This window comes from Notothenia rossii (genome assembly GCF_949606895.1).
Source record: "Notothenia rossii genome assembly, chromosome: 4".
In the NCBI taxonomy this organism is placed as follows: domain Eukaryota; kingdom Metazoa; phylum Chordata; class Actinopteri; order Perciformes; family Nototheniidae; genus Notothenia; species Notothenia rossii.
Genome location: NC_136902.1, coordinates 29608975 through 29631179, shown reverse-complemented (window position 1 = coordinate 29631179; position 22205 = coordinate 29608975). Strand labels below are relative to the sequence as shown.

The 22205-nt window shown below is 40.6% G+C and overlaps 1 protein-coding gene across 3 annotated transcripts in view; it reads left to right on the top strand.

Moving 5' to 3' along the window:
* The window catches only part of ttll10 (tubulin tyrosine ligase-like family, member 10), a 36904-nt gene that overhangs the window by 7915 nt on the left and 6784 nt on the right, over nucleotides 1-22205 (top strand). The window contains exons 1-5 of one of the 3 annotated variants that reach the window (XM_079675360.1): nucleotides 18028-18212; nucleotides 19172-19512; nucleotides 19687-19834; nucleotides 20000-20118; nucleotides 20832-20952. In XM_079675360.1, the coding sequence (XP_079531486.1) occupies nucleotides 19203-19512; nucleotides 19687-19834; nucleotides 20000-20118; nucleotides 20832-20952 (698 nt within the window). In that variant the 5' untranslated portion in view covers nucleotides 18028-18212; nucleotides 19172-19202. Of the gene's footprint in view, nucleotides 1-18027; nucleotides 18213-19171; nucleotides 19513-19686; nucleotides 19835-19999; nucleotides 20119-20831; nucleotides 20953-22205 lie in introns of those variants that run through there. The other 2 variants (XM_079675362.1, XM_079675361.1) reach the window with 2 other exon arrangements.

Below are 22205 nucleotides of genomic sequence, written 5' to 3'. Positions count from 1 at the left end.
ATAACATGTAGGTTTTGTTCATGTATGAATTCTGTTTATAAGCCGTTTGTTTCTAAAGCAGCAGAGAAGCCAAACAGGTGTGTTGTGGAATAAGATGCAGTAATAATTGGTGTGCCTCAATCTGTCTCTCTATGGCAACTGCCCCATTGGAGATTATGGGATACGACCGCGCCATCCTCACCCACCATCCCGCCCTAAATCCTCCGGGGCCAATTACCCTCCGCTGGTGTCAAGCCGCAAGTCAGAGCACGGCTGAGGCTGCTAGACCGCCTGATGCCCCCTCAGGGATCCTCCGGCTTTGTGAGAAAGAAATCAGGATTGTTTCTCCTTACAACCATTATGAAAGTCCAAAATACAACTTTAAATATTAAAATGTAGAAAAACTCACCTTAAAGAATAATGTATGCTATATTTATTTTTAGTTTAAGGTGGCAGTAGGGCTTTTTAGCCAAGGCAGACATGCAGCTAATTGGCGAGAGACTTGGTTGAAATGATGGTTGAGTGCTGATCAGTGTAATGACGGGCCTTTAAACATCACACCTGGGCTAAATCCTCCAATTTCCTGTAAGACAATGTGAATCTCTGTAATTATCCTATAGTCACCTGAGCCAGGGAGACAGGTGGATGAAACAACAGAAAAGACTGAACGGACAGATGCTGCATATAGAGTGATCAGGTCTGGAGGGTTAATTTAAAAATGTGTTACGTTAGAATGACTCGATACCTGTAAATCTGAGTTTCAAAATATAAAAGTAATGCAACCTGATTAACTTCCGTTACTTTTGAATGACCTCAATGTCAAACAATGCAAATAAATACAAGAGAAAATACACAGTTTTATTTAAGACAACAGAACAATATGACCTTAGAAAAAAAAGCTTGTCCTCTGCTTTTATTTACAGGAAAACCTGCCTTTCATTAAGCATATTCACCACCAGTAAAACACACGACTAAAAAAACTGTTTAAAAAGCAGAAATAAAATCCGAGCTGACAGAAAATGCTCCATTTTAGTTTAATAGATACAGTTAAGCTCAAACACAGTATTTTAAGAACTCATAGTTTCACCTATACTGACTTAAGAAAATGTACACATGAACCAAAGAAAGTGAAAACCAGAAAGCAGATTCAGGCAGTAGGTGATCCACACTTATTGTATCAGCCTTTCAGAACAGTAAAGCGTACACAAAATGAAGAAAGTCTGTTCCTTTACCAACAGACAGTTGTCGTTGTTTAGTAACCTTGTACTGTAATAATCAGACGTTTTTCGAAATGTGACAATAATCTTATGTCTTTTTTTTATGTAACTGTAAGGTCACCTTTTTTATTTGTATACTGCTTACGTTATAATAATAATAATAATAATAATAATAATGCATTACATTTTTTATTAGAGTGCTTTTACAGGTGCTCAAATCGCTTTACAATTACACATTACGCATGTAAGAGTCATTACTGTGGACATTACCCACAGGAGCAATGCGGGTAGAGTGTCTTGCCCAAGGACACAACGGCCCGACGCAGTGGCGGCCGAGGCGGGATTCGAACTGGGGTTCACCAACGCCCCTTGATCTGATGACCAACGCTCTAACCACTGCGCTAGACAAATTGAAAATAAATAAATGTATTTCCTTACCATAACTACCCAAGCCTGTGTAAAACACAGGATAACTTATAGGAATCTTGGACTTGTGTACAGCACAAGTATGTCCTGTCATGATTAAAAATGTGCCTGTTTTTCTCCTCATCCTCGCTATCGTCTGCTCAGAGGTCTGCCGGCTTAGACTCCACATCACTGTATTAATAAGTAATAGTAAACTCCTGTGGAGTCCTTATAGTCTTTCTTACGGTAGGACAGTGTGCTGCGTGTGATGTCTTTATTACTTTATTTTGTTCAAGCGGGTCAGTTCTGGACCGGTTCACACTGGAAACTGATATTATTATGATATTTGCCACTTTTAGGAGAAATATGTAAACGGCCGCCACAAACATGCAGTTTAAACATAGCCCATCAGCCCAGCTACACCTTGCAAGCCTTGCAATATTTAAATATTCAAATATATAAGTATATATATATATATATATATATATATATATACAAATACACGCCGGTTCATCTTGTTTTTGGCGTGAGAATAGTTTGGGCTGCGTGAGAGCGTGGGATTGAGAGTGAAAGCGCGTGCCACACGCCAGATGCGTGAGAGTTGGCAACCCTGCATTACACACTGTTTTACATATTTAAAACATGTCCTACTTTTCCTTTGGCACCTGGTCTAGTTTTGTACAAAAATCAACTCAAATGGACTTGTAAAGTCACTTATTCTCATATATATTGTGTACCTGATACTAACGCTTGTAGGCAGATAAACAGATTATCTTGTTCCTCGTCTGTACAAACTAAGTTGACTCATCTAGACTCTCTTGTGTTTCATACAGCCTTTTTGTGCCCTTCAAGGTCACCTCTTGTGTGTTGTGACTCTCGGTTGGCTAAGCACAATAAAAGCTACATCATGGCTTCAGTTGGAGGCCTGAGGGGAGACACATGTCCAGCTTTATAGTCTCCTTGGATACTGGATGCAGATTAGTAAAGGTCTACAAGGAAATTGGGAAGATGAAACAAACATGAGTCTTATGGCGCTTTTCCACTGCAGCCCGTAGCACAGTATAAGCTTTTTGTTGCTTTTCCACTAGGGGTAGTTACGGCTCAGGGCTACTTTTTCACCTTTTTTCTGGCCCTCCAAAATCGAGGTTCTTACCGGGCCAACAACCGTGCTGAATATGCTAAACTAGTGACGTAAACACTCCCAACTGCTGAATGGTCAGAGAGAATCGCTGGCAAGGGGGCTACAACTACAACAAAATGAACATATTTTACCGTGATTTAATTGTAATACACGTTTCAAACTGAGGCCGAAGTATCTACATACTGATACCGGTCTGCAGACGAGACGAAAAACCTTTTTAAAATGCGTGTTTTCTGAATGGAGATCGGATCGATCAGGCTAACGTTGTAGCTGCTCCGTCCACACTCACAACAACGACCTATACTGACATAAATAAAGCAGCGACTGCATTCACCATGACACAGACAGTCTGTGGTTTGTACTTGTTTGACTTTTGTCTAGTTTCTGAACAGATATGAGGAGCTGTGAGCCCTGAGTGCTAACAGCTAACGGCTGATGTTTTGGCTTTGTGGTTCGCATTGAAGATGACGTCATGGCAGTTTTACGCAACGTCGCTCCGCCCGCCGATCGCCCCACCTACACTGCGTTACTATATTTACTACCCCAGTTCCTAAACTGTAATGGAAACGCAGCTTAAAGTGAGCCAGGCCTACCAAGGCCTAACCATACCGTACAGTGCTAGGTCCTGCAGTGGAAAAGCGCCATTAGTTTCCTCTAAAAGAAAACACGGCTAGGTCTATTTAATGAAGAATCTCCCCACCACTCCTCCAACTATAAAAGCAGGTTTACAATACAACTGCTCATTTGTAAATACAATAATGTTCAGTTAACGCTTTATCACTTTACAATTTATTTATAGTTGGTTAACTTTACTAGTGGTTTCGACACTATTTAATATTTCCTTAATTTTCTTTTCACCATGGTGTACTTTTGGTTTTTGCTCCTTCGTTAATAGCTGTTAATTAACGTTTGCTTACCTTTTTATTAACTATCTGATCTGTGAGGTGTAATGTAGAGAGGAAAACAAAACAAAAAAGCTATGTTTTTGAGTTGATTGGAGAACATTTTTTAGGGTGTAACTCAGTCAACCAAAAGTTTAAAGAAGAATACATTCATGAAGCAGTAAACTGGGTGACATTCACAGTATCCTGTAAAATGTGTTTGTTTGGATTTCAAGCACAACTTTAAATAGAAAATGAAATCCAAGACAACCATATTCACCATGTAAAGGCAAGAAGTGACATGAAGGTAACAATTGTGCTAAACTAAGAGTAGGAATTATCAAATTAGGAACACAAATGCAAAGAAACATGCATACAAATGATCTTTTTTATACCTCCATAACACTTCCCTGGGCTCTGTTATTTTTACAGTGCCATAAAAGTGCCCCTGGAGCAGCGCCCTGTTAGCAGGTGGGACTGTGAGCATGTGTTTGCAGATGTATTTGCCTCTGTGTTTGTGTGTGTTGTCTGGGCTGCTGGGTCAGTGCTGCTGATGGATGTCACATCCTGAGTTGCGTGACCAGTGAGCCAGATAGCCATCAGTACCCAAATAAGCTCAGGCAGGCCCCTGCCTTCTCTCCAAACCTCATTTGGTATGCAAATGAGAGGCCTAAACAAAGCAAACCTTTCAGAACAATTGACCAACTGCTGCCTTGGAAGGGACTGAGTTAGTGAAAGAAAAAACATTTAATGTTTAAAGGAATGCTTCACCATTAAAATGATCATTTATATGTCAATTAATAACCCTGTTACTTAATTTGTGAAGAAATTTTTTTTTAATTTTGTTTCCACTCAGAAAAAAGAAAAATAGAATAGATTCTGGACAACAGCAAAACTATATGTTTCCAAACTCTTGTACATCTTGGACAGTATAATCTGAGTCTCATTTATCGAGATATAAGGTACTTGATATGTTTTATGCCAAAAGCCTACAGTTTAAGACACTTCCACAAGCTTGCTACTTGTCCATGAATGAGTATTGTTTACTCCCTGTCAGTTCATCATGACTTTTCTCTGTTTTTGAAAACATATATGTCCTCACAAATTAAAATTAACATGTGGAGGGTTACTGATGAATTTTTTGAGTCTTTTTTCAGTTGTTCTATCCCCACACTGCCTGAATCAGCTTATCATCTGAAGTACATCACTGAAGTTTAGCCTTATTGTAATACCTATCTTAGATTTTAAAGGTGTTTGATGAGTAGATAATGAGTGATTGTATTGCAGTTGGGATTAGAATTTCACAGTTTGTTTAAGTTAGAGCTCCAAATAATCGCCACCTTCCATCTTTGCCCGCGTAGCTGTGCAGCCCTGTGGCACGCCCCTGCTGAAACAGGATCCAGCTCTGGCATTGTGCTCATTGTTGAGAGACTAATCCCGACAATTACACCTCAAGACCGAAAGTGGGCTGCCTTGCCCCGAGATCCAGCCAAACCCCATCCAGGCTATGGATTAGGCCCCTGTTTGCCCCTGGGGGCCTTGAGCCCCACCAGCTCCCCCATCTCCCACCACTCAAACTGCTGGTGTGTCTTTCTCTAGTTTTACTCACCTGCACTTTGTTCACCTGTCGTTCCCGCGCAAACACAGCCGGGTTATTGTTGGCACATAAAAAGGTGTGTGGACACAAAGAGAGGCATGAGAGCAAAGGGCAGGTATTTCAGGTTATGGCGCGCTTATACAGCAGCCCAGAAGTAGGCAAAGGTTTATTCCTCACAGATTCATGTTTCTGAACACTTCAAAGTGTGTCGGCCTGATGATATATTTTCCCTGCTTGTATAGGATGGGTGTGTTTCGACCGTTGAGGATGATGGTGCTTTAGCTGTTGTCTGTGTTGTAATAGGAACAGAGGAGGCTGTTCCCACAGAAGCCTGAGCTGACATCATAAAAAAAGCACACACACAACAAGGTACCTGGGGGCCGATGGGGAGGGTGGAGGTGAGCGTCGGGGGGAATCGGCGGGTAGGAGGGTCGAGGGGGGGGTTTGAACTCAACCACCATTGGCTAGAGGCAGCGCGGGGGACACACCTGTGAGCGCCAGAGGCTAAGGAGATTGGCTGCGACGTGAAAATTACACCTGTGGGGGAGAAGGGGAGGGGGGGGGTCAGACTACATGTAAACCAAGCCCTTTACACATTCAGTCACTGTCTTCTGAGGAGCTTAACCGTCGAACACCGAAGACCAGAGCTCCTAGAAAAAAAACAAGTTCTACTCGGGCAGCAGGAAGAGCACTGACGCGTTTCACACTGGTTGGTTTTGTTTCGGGGTTTGGCCCTTCCTCCGATTCCACGGCTGCATCTACCTGAAAGGGACGACTCTTTTTTCTTCCTAACCGCCACTCCAGAGGTCGACTGTCATTCAGCGGGAGCAGAAAAGAGGAAGACTAGCCAACGGGGCGTCAAGAGCTCTCATACAATGATGCCTCTTGTCTTGGCTTTCTGGCTCGGTGACCACACCTGGGACAGGCTGGGTAAACTCACAAACGTGATCCCTTCTTTGTCTCCGGTCTCCATCTTTAAGACTTGAGCACGACCTGTTGCTCAGCCAAGGTAGGGTTAAAAACTTTTACGGACATTTATTCAAGATCAGGAAATGTGCGGCAAACAAATTAGGTCATCGTACGAAGCCCTCTCCGATTGTTGGCTGAAACAGGAGGGTCTAGGTAGTTTCGATGGGAAGCATAAAATAACGTGTATCAAGTTCCAGCTCCTTTTAACGTGAGAGAAAGAAGAGGAAACAATAGAAGCAGACGCTCATTCCTAAACTGGATAGACCAGTTGGGGCAGGTAAAGGCAAACTGCCAGACTTGTCAAAGGATATGAAGACAGTGGCTGACTCCTTCTTTTAGAGCGTTTAAATGCACTTTACAAGGAGACAACAACGGTATGAAACCACTTTACCAATTATTAGTCTAATAGTAACACCATACTACTTTTAACAATCAGTAAGTGTTGAGAACTCATTTGGCAACTTTTCTCTACAACCTGTTGAACTGTGAAGCCTCGGTTAATCTTATAAAATATTCTCTAGAGCTTTCCAGCTGCGGTAATATGTTACTGCTTTCTTTTTTTGAGTTTTTGAGGTAGATATTTGATAGAATAATGCGTGTTTCGTAAGCTTTTGAAAAAAAAGGGGAAGTCTGTTATGAAGTAGATGTGAGTCGGACGTAAAATGTCTGCTCATCCGTTTTCACTGCCCCTGAGGTTCAGTTAGGTTGGGACAGGCAGCAGCGTTTTTTAGAGCAGATAATGTAGATAGTAGGAATACATTATTAGGTCATCTGAGCACCTTTCGTGGTTCTTTAAACAACGAGGACTGTTGCAGTCTGGGAAAAAGAAGGGAAAATGGAGGGAAAATGTCGACCATGTATAGTGTACTGTACAGCGGTGACTGCAGAGCGAGGTGGAGGGTTGTGATTGGTGGAAAGCGGCACATTTGTTCATTTCTTTCATATCCCTGAATAGCAGCTAGTCACGTGAGTTGCACTGCTAGTGTTTGGCAGCAGGGCGGGAAGTACAGAGTAGAATTTCAACAGAAAGTGAGATTTAAAGATTTGGGGGCCATACAAAACGTGGATGGATTTTGTGCGGTTTGCTCTTCTTTGAGTAAAGAGCTTCAAGTAAAAAGAGGCCGCAGGCATTATCACCTCGTGGGGTGAGAGGTTAGGTTAAAGCTGCTGTTTGATTGAGCTGATAGGGTGAATGACACTGCATTATGGGACAGGGCCATTTTAAAAAGGTAATGCTATACTAACTTCTTAAAGATGCTGCTTACCTTTTACTTTAAAGAACTCTCTTTAAACATTAGAGTAATATATTTCAAGATATAACTTTTTAAAGGTTAATCATATTTATTAAATGTAACCATTTCTTCATTTGCTTTTACTTTACAGATATAAGGTTACATTAGTATCCTTCAGGGAAATGACTAATATAAACTCTGATAAGGATTTGAACTGAATTTTTTACAGATTTAACTTTTCTATTTCTTTTTAGATTTATATTGACATGTTAAGTCACCTTCCAGTATAGGGACAATTCTTAGGTAGCTTAAATTAAAACATGTTAACAAAAGAAAAATGTAAAGTCCAAACCACTTTTCCTAATTTGAATATTTTTGTTCCTTATTTGAAATATTCAAAACAGAAAGGTGAAAGGACACTGAGCAAAGGGGAGGAGCCACTGGCTTTTAAATGTAAATCACTAAGTATAGATTTGGAAACAGAAGCAAGTAGTCTGGCACATGGATGATAAGCAGTGTGATTGCCTAAATATTACCCTTTACAGGCCGCCCCTCCGTAGTATGAAGGCCCAATCGTGTGGCGCGGAGATAAGGTCAGCAGTTAAATAAGGTTTTGGGTTTCCCTGCCATTGTTTCCTCACAAAGACGGCAACTATTGATTAAGGGCCAGGCCAGTTTACCTATCAGGTTGTTGACTACACAGTGGAGTCACATTCCAGCGCAGAGGGCAGAGTTACCTGATCACGCCTCACTTCCACAGGCAAAAAGTGTTGGCAGCCGTTAAACCTCCCACTGCACGAGCACCGTGTACAACAATGGGAACTTTTTTAACCATGAGGAACAGAAGAAGAGGTTACATTTAGACGAGTTTGTTGGGCGGTTAGATATTTAGTGAGGAACATGCTTCGATCAGGTATTGTTACTTCCTGGGCTAATATTTTTTCACTCTTTCTTTCTCTCTCTGTCCCTCTTTTCTTCCTCAGAGGGCCTGCAGCACTGGTTTATAATGCTGATCATTAACTAAATAGAGTCTGGGAGAGCAGGTCTGCTTGGCTTTCTCATTTCATGGGGGCCTGACTGACCAGGAGGAAGACGGAGCGTTCTCAGGCAGCGGGGTGGAAATTCAAGATCTTTTTTTTTTTTCTCTTTCTTTTTCAGGCCCCCCACCTCCCTCCAAAACGTGCTCACCTTCCTTTGGTTTTGTTACATTCTTTCCTTGGGGTACCTTTCATGACGGTAAGGTTACAGGTGCATTCTCCGTTTTCCTTCTCCAACTTCTATCCCTGAACTTTTCTCTCCCTTATACTCACTTTTCTTTCTCTCTCCCTCGCCCTCCCCCTCTCTCTCCCTCTCTCATGTGCTCTACTTTTGCATTGCTTGCAGGATGACTGGTAACCTGTTCTTTCTTAATGACCACAATAATGCCTTGTCTGTTGTAAAAGATTTGAAAAATAGAAATATTTGTATTTCTAATCTTTGATAGAAAGAAAAGGGGGAACTCTATTGTTAACCAACCTGCCTTTAATGAAGTAAATGGTATTTTGACAAAATATAAAGTGCTCAAAGCTTAATTTAAAGAATATTATTGCGCTTCAAGATGGCAGTTTTGGGTGTGAGTATTTCACGCGGTGTACCTGTGAATGATCCACGTTATTCAGTTAGTGAGGGCTGTTGCAGTGACCTTCTGCACACACAGCGCCGGCTCAGGTCGAGCTGAGCAGCATTCCATCAGCCTTTCATCATTCAGCAAACACAAAGACAAGAGGTCGACCAACGGAAAACAGGAAAAAGAAAAATGGGCTTTTCCATAAAACATCTGTTGAAACAGAATTGACAACACCGCTTTCTTATAGACAGAAGAGAATGTTGCAACCCAATTACTCATCTGCGGGGTTACGATACAGAAATAACTCCCCGAGGCTGACGTATTTCTTACTCAGAGACATTTTTAAGTGAATGCAGTGTTTGAAATTAGTACCTTCCATGTATTGTGTGAAAAGCAGGCCTCCCAACCTTGCCGTGCCATAGATTTAGACTAGTCGGAACAGGTCTGGGCAATCATTAACAACCACTGTGGCCCAGTCTTCTGTGACAGTGAGTTTAAGCTGAAAACCCTAACCACAACAAGGGCTCAGCGATTATAGTATTGAGAGGTTATCTCCAAATATGGTCTTCCTAAGACCTATTTACAATGCTAATTTTGGGCTACAAAAGGAACCCTAACACTAACTTAACTAGCTATTTTAGGCTATATTTTATGTCAAATACTTATTTCATTAAAGGTATAGTTCCCCTTTTTTCGATTGGAGAAAAGCATGCGAGTCATCATTCACTTATTAACCTGGCAGTGATAACTCATTCCTTTGTATGAGTGTAGATGTTTGGGTGATTATCTCCATCTTACGAGGCAGCATTGGATACTCATCACTCTCTCTAATACTGCCTGGTAATGATGATGATAGTCATCTGCAGACTTCAACCAGTCAAACCGCTGAAGCAGCGTTGGCAGCAATGTGTTCCAGGTCCGGGCCCTGGATGGGCTTCTGTACTCAAGCAGCAGCAGAAATGGCTCTCAGGATCCATCTTACCTTACAGTGCTGGATTGTACTTATGTGGTTCTAACACTGTCTGGTAACGATGTTTCCTGGGTGACTCTTTGGTCTCCGGCGAAAGTTGCTTATCGAATAACAAAAATGTACATGACTCATGTGTAGGAATCCTTAGATGTTGCCATTGAAAGGTAAACTTGATAAGAAAGGTTGGCTCTGTGTTCTGCGCTGGCATGACTAAAAAGTATTTCCCTTGCTCTGAAGTCAAATCCAAAAGGAGGTTAGCTTTCTTTTGTTGTCTTGATGATGCCCATTGTTGACAGAAAGGGCATGAGTTTCTGCTAAAGTACACAAACTTTTATATCTAGGTCTTTTATTCTGAAAAAACTGTTTGGTATTGTTCTAGAAGAAATGACAAAGAGATCTTTTATGCAGTAATGGTCCCAAAGGTCAGCTTTTATGTTTTTTTCTTTTTTTTTCGCTTCTTACTTCCCTATCCAAAAAAAAACTTTTATGGCAGCCTCACCCCACCCACGTTAAAGAATAGCAGTTGGTTGATGGTTCCACCGGTCCTGCAGGGCCCTGTTTCCTTGTTCCCTCCCCTGAACAGCGTGGGCCTTTGTGTTGTATGGCAGTGATTGGTCCGACTAGCATTACCTGCGTGGCACATCCTGAAACCGACACATGAACTCACCTGAGTACTTAACTGCTAAAAGCTACAGGTGGCCTCCTCCCAGCTTTTATCCACAAAAGACAATTAAATGAAACCTTAGTGTTTTAAGTAAAACAAAAACAGACAGTAGGTAGTGTTTAAAACTTAAAGTGATTCCTGGGAATTCTTTTGATTTAAAACTAATTAGAAAAATGGTCTCCAATTTATTGACTACAATGTGAATTTAATGGGTAAAGCCCTCAAACAGACTTGAGAAAAAGGCAAATAATAGGCATGGAGCAAGCAGAGACCTAGTGTTTGTTTAAGGAGGGAGAATTACCCCGCAAATATTGAGCCGCACCTTTATTTGCCCACCTAGCTCCATTATCCAAGCCACAAAAACATTAAATAGGTTTTATTTCCTCTCCTCCAGTTGTCCCTTTATGCTATGTTGGCGTCACATATAAATGTACCATGCTTACTTTGCTTGGTGTGTTCACTCATGGCTTTATTTTTTCTCTGCATGCTTTTAAATGGTCGAATGAATGAGCGTGAACAGAAGCTGTGGTTGCAACAAAAGAGGAACTGCTCATTTCAGTCTGTCTCTGCTAAACTGCTCTGTTCCCTCCGGCTCTCTTCTTCCTCTTTGCACAGGTGAAAGCTCAGAGGTCATCCTTCCAGCCTGTTGATAGGCGTCTTACCAGACATGGTTAGATGTAATTATTGGTGTCTAATACTGTCTGGTAATGCCGTCCATTAAATGGCATTACCTTCTGCTCTCTTACTTCCCCCCTCTCTCTTGCGCTTCTGACATTCTTTGTATTGACAAAGGGCAGTCAAGGGAGGCACATCAACATATTTATAGCCATGGCAGATGGGGCTGAATGATGATGACTATGGAACTATGATCCTTGCACTGGAAGATTGATTAATTTGACGGGGTTTCTTCCACGTGACATGAGTCAAAGTTTCTCCACTGAGCAGCGATCTGCGATTTCCTCACAATAGGCTTTCTCGATGAACGCTGCGCCGTGAATGAGTTTCTGTCAGGAATGTTAATGTGAATGCCTTGTAAAAAAAGGAAAGTATTATAGAAAATGCTGTGACTTTTATCTTTTGAAAGATCTGCTTTCTTCCTCTTACCGCAATAACCAAATTCCTTCTGGGAACTTGGCTTTCCTCCAGGTACAGTAGAACAATGCCCACAGTTTTTTGGGACTTCATTAAACATGACAAACTCTGTACATAATGTTTTTAATATGATGTGATTTTATGAAATGTAAAAGATTCAATAAAATGGTGTGCAATTTGAAATACTTCTCTTGTCCATTTTTGTTCTCTTTATAAACACATTTTCAGAATCGGTTTTGAAGAAAAACACATGTTGTTCCTGTTTCCCATGTACTTTTTCTTCGTAGCAGTTTCTCTAGTGATTGTGAACTCTTCCCTCGGACAGACCGGAATGCCGAGCCTCAGTCAGGTGTGTATCAGGTTACTGCTGAACAGAGCTTCTTTTTAAATGCCTCAATTTACCCATGAGGTCCCCCCATCAGCTAAGCCCTCATTGTGTCTCCGTCTATGGCAGCACACAGTAGGCTAGCTTGATAAACCGAGAAGCACAAGGTGTGTTTTCTCTGCCAGGTCAATGGGCGACCAACAGTACAGTAGGCTGCTTTTGGCCACTGAAATCCATACGCTTCTTCTACATGGTCGTTGCCTACATTAGCAGACTTACAGGGGAAGGTTTTTATCCTTTTTTTAGCCAACAAAGACAATAGCATAGCTATGGTGTTTAATTAGGCCTGTTAGCTCAGTGCCTCAGTTGACTGGTTAAACGCAGCTCTGATTTTATCAGTTGGAACACAAACAGAAAAACCATTTAGCCATTTTAGCATAACGGGCCCCAGGCCTCATTGATCTCCCATGCAGGGGTAGTTCACATGCTGCTCCACAAGGAAAGAGTTTGTCAGAGGCAGAAATGTTATATCCCAGTTTTTTTCTTTTGTATGTTAGTTGCCATTTATAGGGAATATGTTCAGTAAAACCTGTTCATTAGACTTATCAAAATTAGCATTCTTTCATTCTAGCAAGCTATCAATAAGTCAACAAAACTAATGTACACATTTTAAACTATGTTAAGAAAGATGATTCTAAGAAAATGCGTGTTTGAAAAACGTTTAATTGGAACTGACATCATGATTTCTCATGTTTAATGAATGATTAAAAGGGTTTCCTGTAACAGCTTATCCAAATAAAGAAATCCTAAGAGGAAGACAAATGCCAATTTAATCATTAATTTGTAGCTTTCAAACAAGAGCCCCCTTTTACAGGACTGTGATCTATAGACAACACATTTAATCTAAGAACATTTGGTCAAGTGTGTTTGTGTTGGCTTTCATAATGCACTATATGTTGTTTTAATGACATCATACCAAGTTTGTCATTTTTTACATATTGCCCTTGGGTCAGTATATTGCTGGTGTTCAAAAGTTTGTTCAGACTCCCAACGAATAAAAAAAGATTAAAAAAAAGCTTTACAACACATATAGTTTGACACTTTGAAAACACATTTGATTATTTATTTTTAGCTGAATGTAGTTTTAGAGTTTTGTTATTTAAAAATCTGGCTCACTGTCACAGCGGCATGTCTCCCTGGGACACCTGAATAAAAACATTTTTAGTGTTATTAGCAACACCTGTGCATTTCCTTCAATGACAAGTTGAAACGTCAGCTTTGAAAAGGCCTATAACTAAACCTTGGACTATCATTTTCCCCCTTTTTTGTCAGGCAAGAAAGCTGTGCAGACCTGTTTTCAGTTTGACAGTTTCTCTCTTTGACCCGTATCAGCAACAGATATGTGTTATTGTCAACAAACAAAAGGTGAACAACCATCTTGAATGCTTGCAACAACAGCATGTGGGAGGAATTACAGTTCATAATTTTGTACCAAAAGAGATGTGAATTGCTGCCATAAAAATATTCATAGGTGAGTAAAAAACACACTTAATCACAATCAAATAATCTGAATGTGTCTAAAATACATGAATTCATATAATCTATGATTTAAAAAAAGCTTTTAAGAAATCCAAATTGTTTAGTAGCTTTACACAGACTAGTCGTTTTAGTTGACTGGAGTATTTAACTAGCATTAGATAAGGCATAGTGAAGCCATTGCGGTTAAGATCCAATGTAACTGTCGCTTAATAAAACAAAAAAACTGACCTAACATATGTCCTGAAATTGTCGTATTTCATAAATATTGTCACCAAATAGTAATTTCTCCAGCCCCTGTCTGTCTTGGTTGGTTCTCAGGGTTACTTTTAGATGCATGTGGTTTCTTGCAGCAAAGAAACAAATGTTTATACATGACAGTAATATAAAAACACTCTACTGTACAGTTAGAAGAGGCACGAGCCTTGGTGACGTCACTTCTAAATCACTTACCTGACTGCTAGAGAGCCTGTAGGATTCCTGCGCTGGTCTGTGCATGCTTGTTGCAGTCAGACCAGATTCCTTTACTGCAGCCGGCTCTGGGTGACGAGGCTAGCTTCACCTAGCTGTGCTTGCTACTGTAGAGGAACAGGAGCACAACAGAGGCAAACAGCTGTGACTTACCTGCAAGTGTGCTGATGCACTGTACAGTAAATCTGAGTAGTTGTCACATTAATGCAGGGCACAGTCTGTAGAGTGGAACTGATTATAAGTTAGGGCAAAGTATCGCCACATTGAAGTTTTATTTTTACTGCATTTTGTTCATTCCCCCTATTTATGACCAGATGGGGGCCACAGTGCAGACCCCAGGGACAAACTTGAGTTCTGAGGCCAATGCCTTTGTCAAGGACAAAGGTAGGAGAATTTTGAAGCACTGCTGTATTGTTTGCCCTGCATTAGATGTACAGTAAATGCTCTTTAATCACTAATAGCACCATTTTATGTGACCAAAACACTTGATCACTTTAATGCTTAGATTCACATAAGAGCCTCAATCTCAACCAAAATGTTCCTACACACTCAACCAACTTGCTATATTCTTATAAAAAGTGATGAGCCATTATGTAAGAGGAACATTTCTACTTAAAATTTAAATTAGAGTTCCGGTGTAGCATTGTACATTGCCATCAACTGAATGGGACTCTTTCCTCCCTTTCCAAGCGTGTAGAGAACCTATAGTGATCTCCAGGTAATGTCAAGGGGCCAGAGTTGATCTGGGCTATACTGTATACTGTAGAAACATGGCATTGCAATATAGTGGACTTTGTAAAAGATAGACAACTTCCTATGTAGATATGAAAGAATTACTCTAAGCTAATAAAAACAGGATTCTTAGTTTAAGGAGATTATTTCATAATAAAAACCAAGTTATAGTATATTCCATTTCTAATTATAGTTATTTTGTCATTCCTACACACTGGACAAGAAATAAACAGGCTAGTTCATAAGTTGTCATAATGTGGTTCATTTGTGTTTATGTTGTCACAGAAGAAACAGATATTATGACCTTACCACACCCTGTACACACCTGTGTGGAGTTGGAAAGCCATGCTATACTAGAGGGTGTTACCAGCTAGATGACGTTATATGAGAGGTTTGGCATCAGGTACATGTTTCTCTGCATTTGGAGGGACCACAGAGGCTCAGCTGGGTGGGACACAGACAGCATTTCCCACCTTCATCACCTTTAAATTATGGTGTAAAATAACACATTTGCATGGAGAACATGAAATTATTTTTTAGAGCTATAAGTGATACATTTACATTATTTATATCTGATAAACTGCATCTTTTAAAATCAATAAGACACATATTTTCCTCTAACCTGCGCTATTTATTGATCTAGAGAGCTTATTATAGAGTTATAGTCATAATGTATGCCTAACTAACAGACATAAGGCAACATTTATTGAATTTATTTGTTATCTTAGTTCAAACATCTGCATAACATGTTTCCATATTAAATGGTCCTAGTGAAATGTGATGTCTTTGTGTCTCAATCTTGCAGTTGTCACCAGTGGGAATGAATGAATACAGACCCTGGGAACAAAATGTTTCCTCCCCCCTCTTCCACCGCCCCCTCTGCTTTCCCGGTGTAATCCTGTAAGGAAATCATGAAAAGCGGGAGACAGAGAGAGACGCGCCTTTCTTTACATCGAAACTTAACTCCATTCCCTGCACTATAACACCTTTACAAGGAGATTCCCTCCAAATAATGGGTTGTGTAGGGACACCATTGCTGCAGGCGGCATCCCTGTAATTGCTGAGCACTTCCTGGTGCAGGAGTCAGTTGAGATGACATGGGAATGGGCGAGTCTCCATAGACAAACGCTTTATGGTGTAACCGCCCTGAGACAGAGCACATCTACTTCTGGTCTAATGATAGATATTAATTTCATTAGTTTCATATAAAACAGTTCATATTTTATAAAACACATTACTATTCGTGAAAATGCTCAAAAAGGGTCTTGTCATTGTCTCTGGTAATGTGGTCTATTTTATGTTTGTGGCTTGGTTGGCCTGGCCTGTCAGCATGATGAGTAGTAGATGCCGTGGATGAATAGATAATGGGAAGAGCACCAACAGCAGAAACTCAAAGAAAAATAAAGTAAAGTTACCCATCCCAAGCATTCCAATGTGGCCCACACTGTCAAAAACACAATCCAAGATCAAATGAAAATAGTTATTAGTTAACATTTAGATCCTGAAAATGTTATTCACACACTACACACACATGTACTGTATGCAGCCTCTTGGCAGATGGTGAACCATGAGGTTGCCAGGGCTGTAAAACAAGCCTGTTCTCTTTGTCCACCTACGCAGCACTGTGCACAGTGTGTCTATCAGATGGCGGCGCTTTATCAAGGTGTGGCTGACACTGGCTCCACACAAAGCTCTGTTAAACAGGAACATTGGAGGCCCGCTTCTAATAACTGGGGTGATGCGGCTGGGCACGCATCACTACCAAGCAGCTCTCTGTAATGGCTGCCATTTCCAAAAAACTAAACTGACATGACTTTCTATAATGTCTTGTAAATGTAGTCATGCGTGAAATCTGTTTCAACACATTATTCTGGTATGTGTGACAACTACTTTGTACTCAGTTGTTGTTGCCTTTAGTTTGTTAAAGTTAGAATGCGTCATTTATCAACTTGTTCAGCTGCCAACAACTGTTTTATATATCCACGAACCATTTTACATTTGACTAACCTGCTCTAAATAAGATATAGGCATGAATTGCTGCTTAAACTACAGGTGTTATGTGTATGTGTCACCCTTGGTTTCCCTGCTGTATGTGTGATTATATGGTTGCATGGATGCTGGGTCTAAGAGGCACCCACCCCTGTCAATTATCAGATTGTTGAGAGGAAGAGAGGAGATTATGCATAATTCCCAACCGTGGTTTGGTCTGGGTGTTTCCTCTAGAATGTGAGGAGACATACTATGTCGCTCAACTGCATACCTGTCACTGGATTTGGCTCCAGACAACATGATTTATGTTAATGTCTACCATATAAAAATAATGATTTAAACAATGATTTTGCTGGATGTGGAAATGTTTCCAATTAATCTCCATTAGCTGTGTCCTAAAGCAAAGGTAGTCTTTCTGATTTACACCAGTGCCTTTTTCAACATCATACAAATCTCCATTTGCATAGCATCTTATGTTCCAAGATGTTCCGTTATTTAATTAAGAGATTGATTCCTAAGTTAATATAGTCAGAAACAATGGTTAATAATTTCATATTTTGCGCTCTATGATACTGTGTGTTCTTAGCGAATAAGTGTTTGCCTTGGGGCGTCAAAGCCTTGTCTGTCTGACGTCATTGTGTTGATGGCGCTAAATTGTGTTTTAATCAACTGAAATGATGGTATTTGGGCTTGTAAAACATTCCATATAGAAAGAAATACGCAGTAAGCCTATTCATCCCATCTTCAACTTTTGAGCTTGACATTTTGCACTTATTATATATTAAATTAGCGTTTCCCCTACTACATTACTAAATCTGCTTATACTGTTGGGAACACAACTAACTAAATTAAAAGCTACATTTTTCTGCCCTAGAAATGTATGTCACTTTGCAAAACACATGTCCCTGAGCCTTTAGAAAATATTATTTTACCTTTAGTGTCAGGATATAATACCATGGAAATCCATTTTGATTGACAGTCTGTTCTCATGTTACCTTAGGATTCAAAAAACAAAGGCAGGCAGTTAATATTGAATGAAGCTTAACTAAGGAGTGGGGTAGGTGTGGGATACATAATCTTGAGAAGTTTGTCTTGAGCTGCTGTTGTTGGATCTACAAGTGGCAACTGTTGCTAAGGGTCCCATTACCAGAGTAACCGGTGATTGTTTACTTTAGTCTAGCCAGAATTCCCTACTTGCAGTGCGGCAGACTGCGACTCATTTCTGTGGGCTAAACTGCTGACAGACTATGTGATTTCACCTCTGTCGTGTCTGTGCTTCAGTCTGTGGGTTTCTGTTTGCCTTGCCTTTGGAGTACAAGCTTGAGCGCACATGGCAGGAGAGGAACAGGCTGAGTGGGTTTTCATGGAGTCTGGCTGTCCCTGTGTGTGAGACACTGGAGCTACAGGTAAAACCCCCTCTAATTCTAAATGTTACATGTCATGGTTCAACTCCTGTCCTCTAACACAAAACACCACATTTAATGAAATACTTATTCTATTTCTTCACACTCGTTTGTTTGTATTTATCAGGTTTCAGGTTTGCGAAATATGATGATACATTTGAACTATAAAAATCTAAACCTGCTTACAGGTGTGAGCAACCCCATGGAGATTAAATGTTAATTAAACCAAAGAAAATGTAAACATTTTTGTGGTGAGCCCTTAAATATACAGTTTGTGGTGATGGAAAGGTATAACAAGACGGTGCAAATTTCTTAGCAATGTGCCTCTTAGATTGTGAGATTTTTTAATTGTTGTCTGATATCCAAATATCAAAGGGCTAAAGTAGGGTTTGAACTCCTGGTGGAGGACATAAAGTCAATGGGTCAACAAAATAATTAGGAATAATCCTCTGAATACCATAAATACCATACGCATCACATCATACATACTGTACATCATCATATCTGCTTCATATGGCAGTCTGGCCAGTAGCCAAAGTATGTTTCTTATGAGCCAAACAGTTGTATGGGCTGACAGCTTTACTGCTATGCTATGCTATGCTATTCTATGCTATGCTATACTTGTTTAATATGTAATGAATAAAAGCTGCTCACAATTCATAATAATTAAGTGTCTATAGAAAAGCTATTCAGTCTGAACCAAAATGGTGGACAGACCAACCAACAGACAAATATCACCATCCAAAGGGAAATGATATAAGCAGGAAAATAATATCATGTGACCGTGCCAAACATGTACAGCACTTGCTGTTGATGAAGTAAACGTTATCTATTCATCTTGACCCTTACACTAAATCGTTAGTGTATTGAACAAAACCTATAATAACAAATATTTCATTTGGGGTCTGATACAGTATCACTTCACCCCAAAGAAAGGGTCTCTAATGTTGCAAAATGTTCAGCCATCACCAGAGATCTGCACGAGCAGAGGTCATGTCTGAGTGCTGGGTGAAGTCCTGCAGTGAAGGCCCGGCAGAGGGGAGAGAACGGCAGAAGCCACAAGGGGAAAACGGAGAGAAGGAGGAAGTGAAGGCTCCCTGTGGGGACAACGTGCCAGCAGGAAGCCTGAGGCAGGAGGAGCCAAGGGGAGAACCGGCCTCGTCACCTGACCATAGGGAGATGCAGGAAGTAGCATCAGGAAGTGGACTGGAACATGTCCAAAGGGAGGAGACGCAGACTCAAGAAAAGAGAAAGAAGTTTTCCCACATGACTTTCAACAAGGAAAATCCATATAGTGGGCCAGGTGTGTGGTGGGAAAGTGCGGCTTCACTGAGGGATGTCCTTTGCTATTCTTTCCATAGTTTAATTCAGCATGAAGAAGATAGTTCATCAACACATTTACCAGTTTTTAAAAAGCCTGTGTGTTTGTGTTAGACTGTGTCCATGCCTGATTTCTTTGTGTTTGTGTGTGCAAAAGGTGTGGACCTGGTGCGGCACTGCCGGAGGTCCCTCCCCAGGGAGATGTCGACCTGCTCCTACCCAGACAGGGACAGGCAGCGGCAGGTAGAGGAGCCCCGGGGGCCTGGGCCCTTCTACTTCGTCGGAGGAGCCAACGGAGCTGAAATGTAAGTAGAGGAATATAAAATAAAGGGGTAACAAGAAGAATCTATGGATGGATTTGCTTTAAACATGTTTCACTTGTTATCTTATTAGTCTAACCCTAGATTTACATATGACCCTTGACCTCTGTACTGTTCTGTGATTGATGTGCTTTGGGACTTCTCTTTTAGAGTGAGCCGTTACTGTGAGAGCAGAGGATGGAAGAGGATTTACAACAAGCAGAGGGAGGATTTCAAACTCAAGTGGTGTGAGACTAAATCACAAGCCAACTACAGTAACTTCAGAGAAGGTGCCCAACTATACATATCTCAGAACATTTTCTGAATGCTGTATTTTACTAGAGACTTTCCCAAAGTAAATCCTATGAAAATGCCATGAAATAGGAAAGGAAAAATGCTAAATCTGTCTTTTTGTTGTTTCATCTTTATCAATTCTATGGAAGCACCTAGAAGCAATGGGGAAAAAAACAGTTTTATCCTTTTTTTTTTAAATGTAGGATTAATTTTTTCTAACGAATGAAAAAAGTAAGCCAAGCTAAGTAAGAAAAAAGGATTTTGCAAAGAAATGTTTTTCTGATCTAATCCAATTTAATTTAAATGTGTTGTAACACACATTTCTGCCACTGAAGCCTGCAGTGCACCACTACCCCATGTTTTAAATAAAAACATTTTAGATATTATCATAGTAATAAAATGAATTATTGGTGCGTGCCCAGTTAAGTTTTTAGTCCTGTTTAGTGGTGCTCTTACAGCTAAAATGTGTATTACAACCACGCACAACTATTATACTGAAATAATGTACCTTTGAAACTGTTCCACTATTCCAAAATAATAAAAACAGCAGAGAAAACACTTTAGATCACACCTAGAAAATTAATCACCATATTTGTTCCCCCTTTTTTTTCAGATCAGGGTTTCCGTACATTTGCTCTAAGTAGAAAATACATGCGTTGTTGTCCATTCACAGAAATACAAACAGGAATTCCTCATGTGTGGTTCCCAGGTGAACAGTTGGTGTACCAGATCCCCAACAACAAGGTGCTCACCACTAAGATCGGCCTCCTCAGCAGCCTGCGGGAGTATGAGCGGGTCAGCAGCAAAGTCAAACACAGAGCAGGACTCAGGTTGTGTGTTTATAAAAGTAGACATATATAACAGCATTTATGGTTGTGTCACAAAGCTCTTAGCAACAATCTGGTGCCATCAGAGAGGTTCAATAGAGGCCCGGCTCGGCAAATACTGATTGAAAGACATATCAGCCTCAGACAATATTTAATAAAAACCGGAAACCAGGGGCCGTAGGCTATTCACAAAGCATTTTATCTTACCGCTAGGAGTGCTCCTAACTCGCGCTAAAACATTTTACGTAGGAGTTTTTTCTTAAAAGTTATTCACAACGCCGCTGAGACCTACTCATACTAAGGATAAATCACTAAGAGTGAACTAAGAGTGACGCGCCGTTGCTATGGATGACGTCGATTCTCGTGCATGAGTTTAGAAGCGGTCAGTACGGTGATTGGTTGTTCAGAGTAGGCGGTCTCGGTGAAACTCATCCGCAACATCCCACAAACGAGCCCACTAAATCACCGAAAAACAAGGAAATAGCCTAGGCTAGAAATGTATTCCTATCAAATAGTTAGGGACAGTGCAGTTAGCAGAATACACGCATGATGACAAGTTTGTGCAGACCACGATAATGACGTTGTATATGCACGTTAAAGAGAGAGAGCAAACAATAAAAATACGTAAATTGCATTAAATCAAGGGGGCAATTAAAAGCACCCTGCAAACTATTATCCAATGAGCTTATTTCCAGCACTTAAACACTTTCAATAACAGCCCATACCTCCGTTCAAGTCCCCCTATCATGATGAATGAAAACAATCTGCGTGTTGATGGAATGTACTTTCTTTCTATTGACGAACACGTCCTCATCTTTTGATGGCGCAATTATTTTTATGTGCGTCCCGTCAATAGCACCGACCACACCGGGCATACCTGCAATTGCCATGAAGTTGGCTTTGATCCTGTGTAGTTGTTGATTGTCCAAAGGAAACCGGATAAACTGTTGGATGATATGTGGTCTAGAGAGCGCGTTGATGGTTTGGTTTATGGCACGGCTGACTGATGGTTGCGATATCCCTAAATCGTCGGCATTGCAAAGTTGCATTTTCCCTGTTGCTAAATATCGTAGTGTTGCCAAACATTTTATTTCCGGACTAATCGGGTTATTCCTGTTAGTCGGGGATGTTATTGCATCCCGCACTAATTCCACAACAATTTTGATACCCTCACGATTTAGCCATATATCTCTTGATCAATTCACAGTCTTCCATTGTCTCCAAAACATTTCGTCTCGCAGCCATTTTCAGATTCT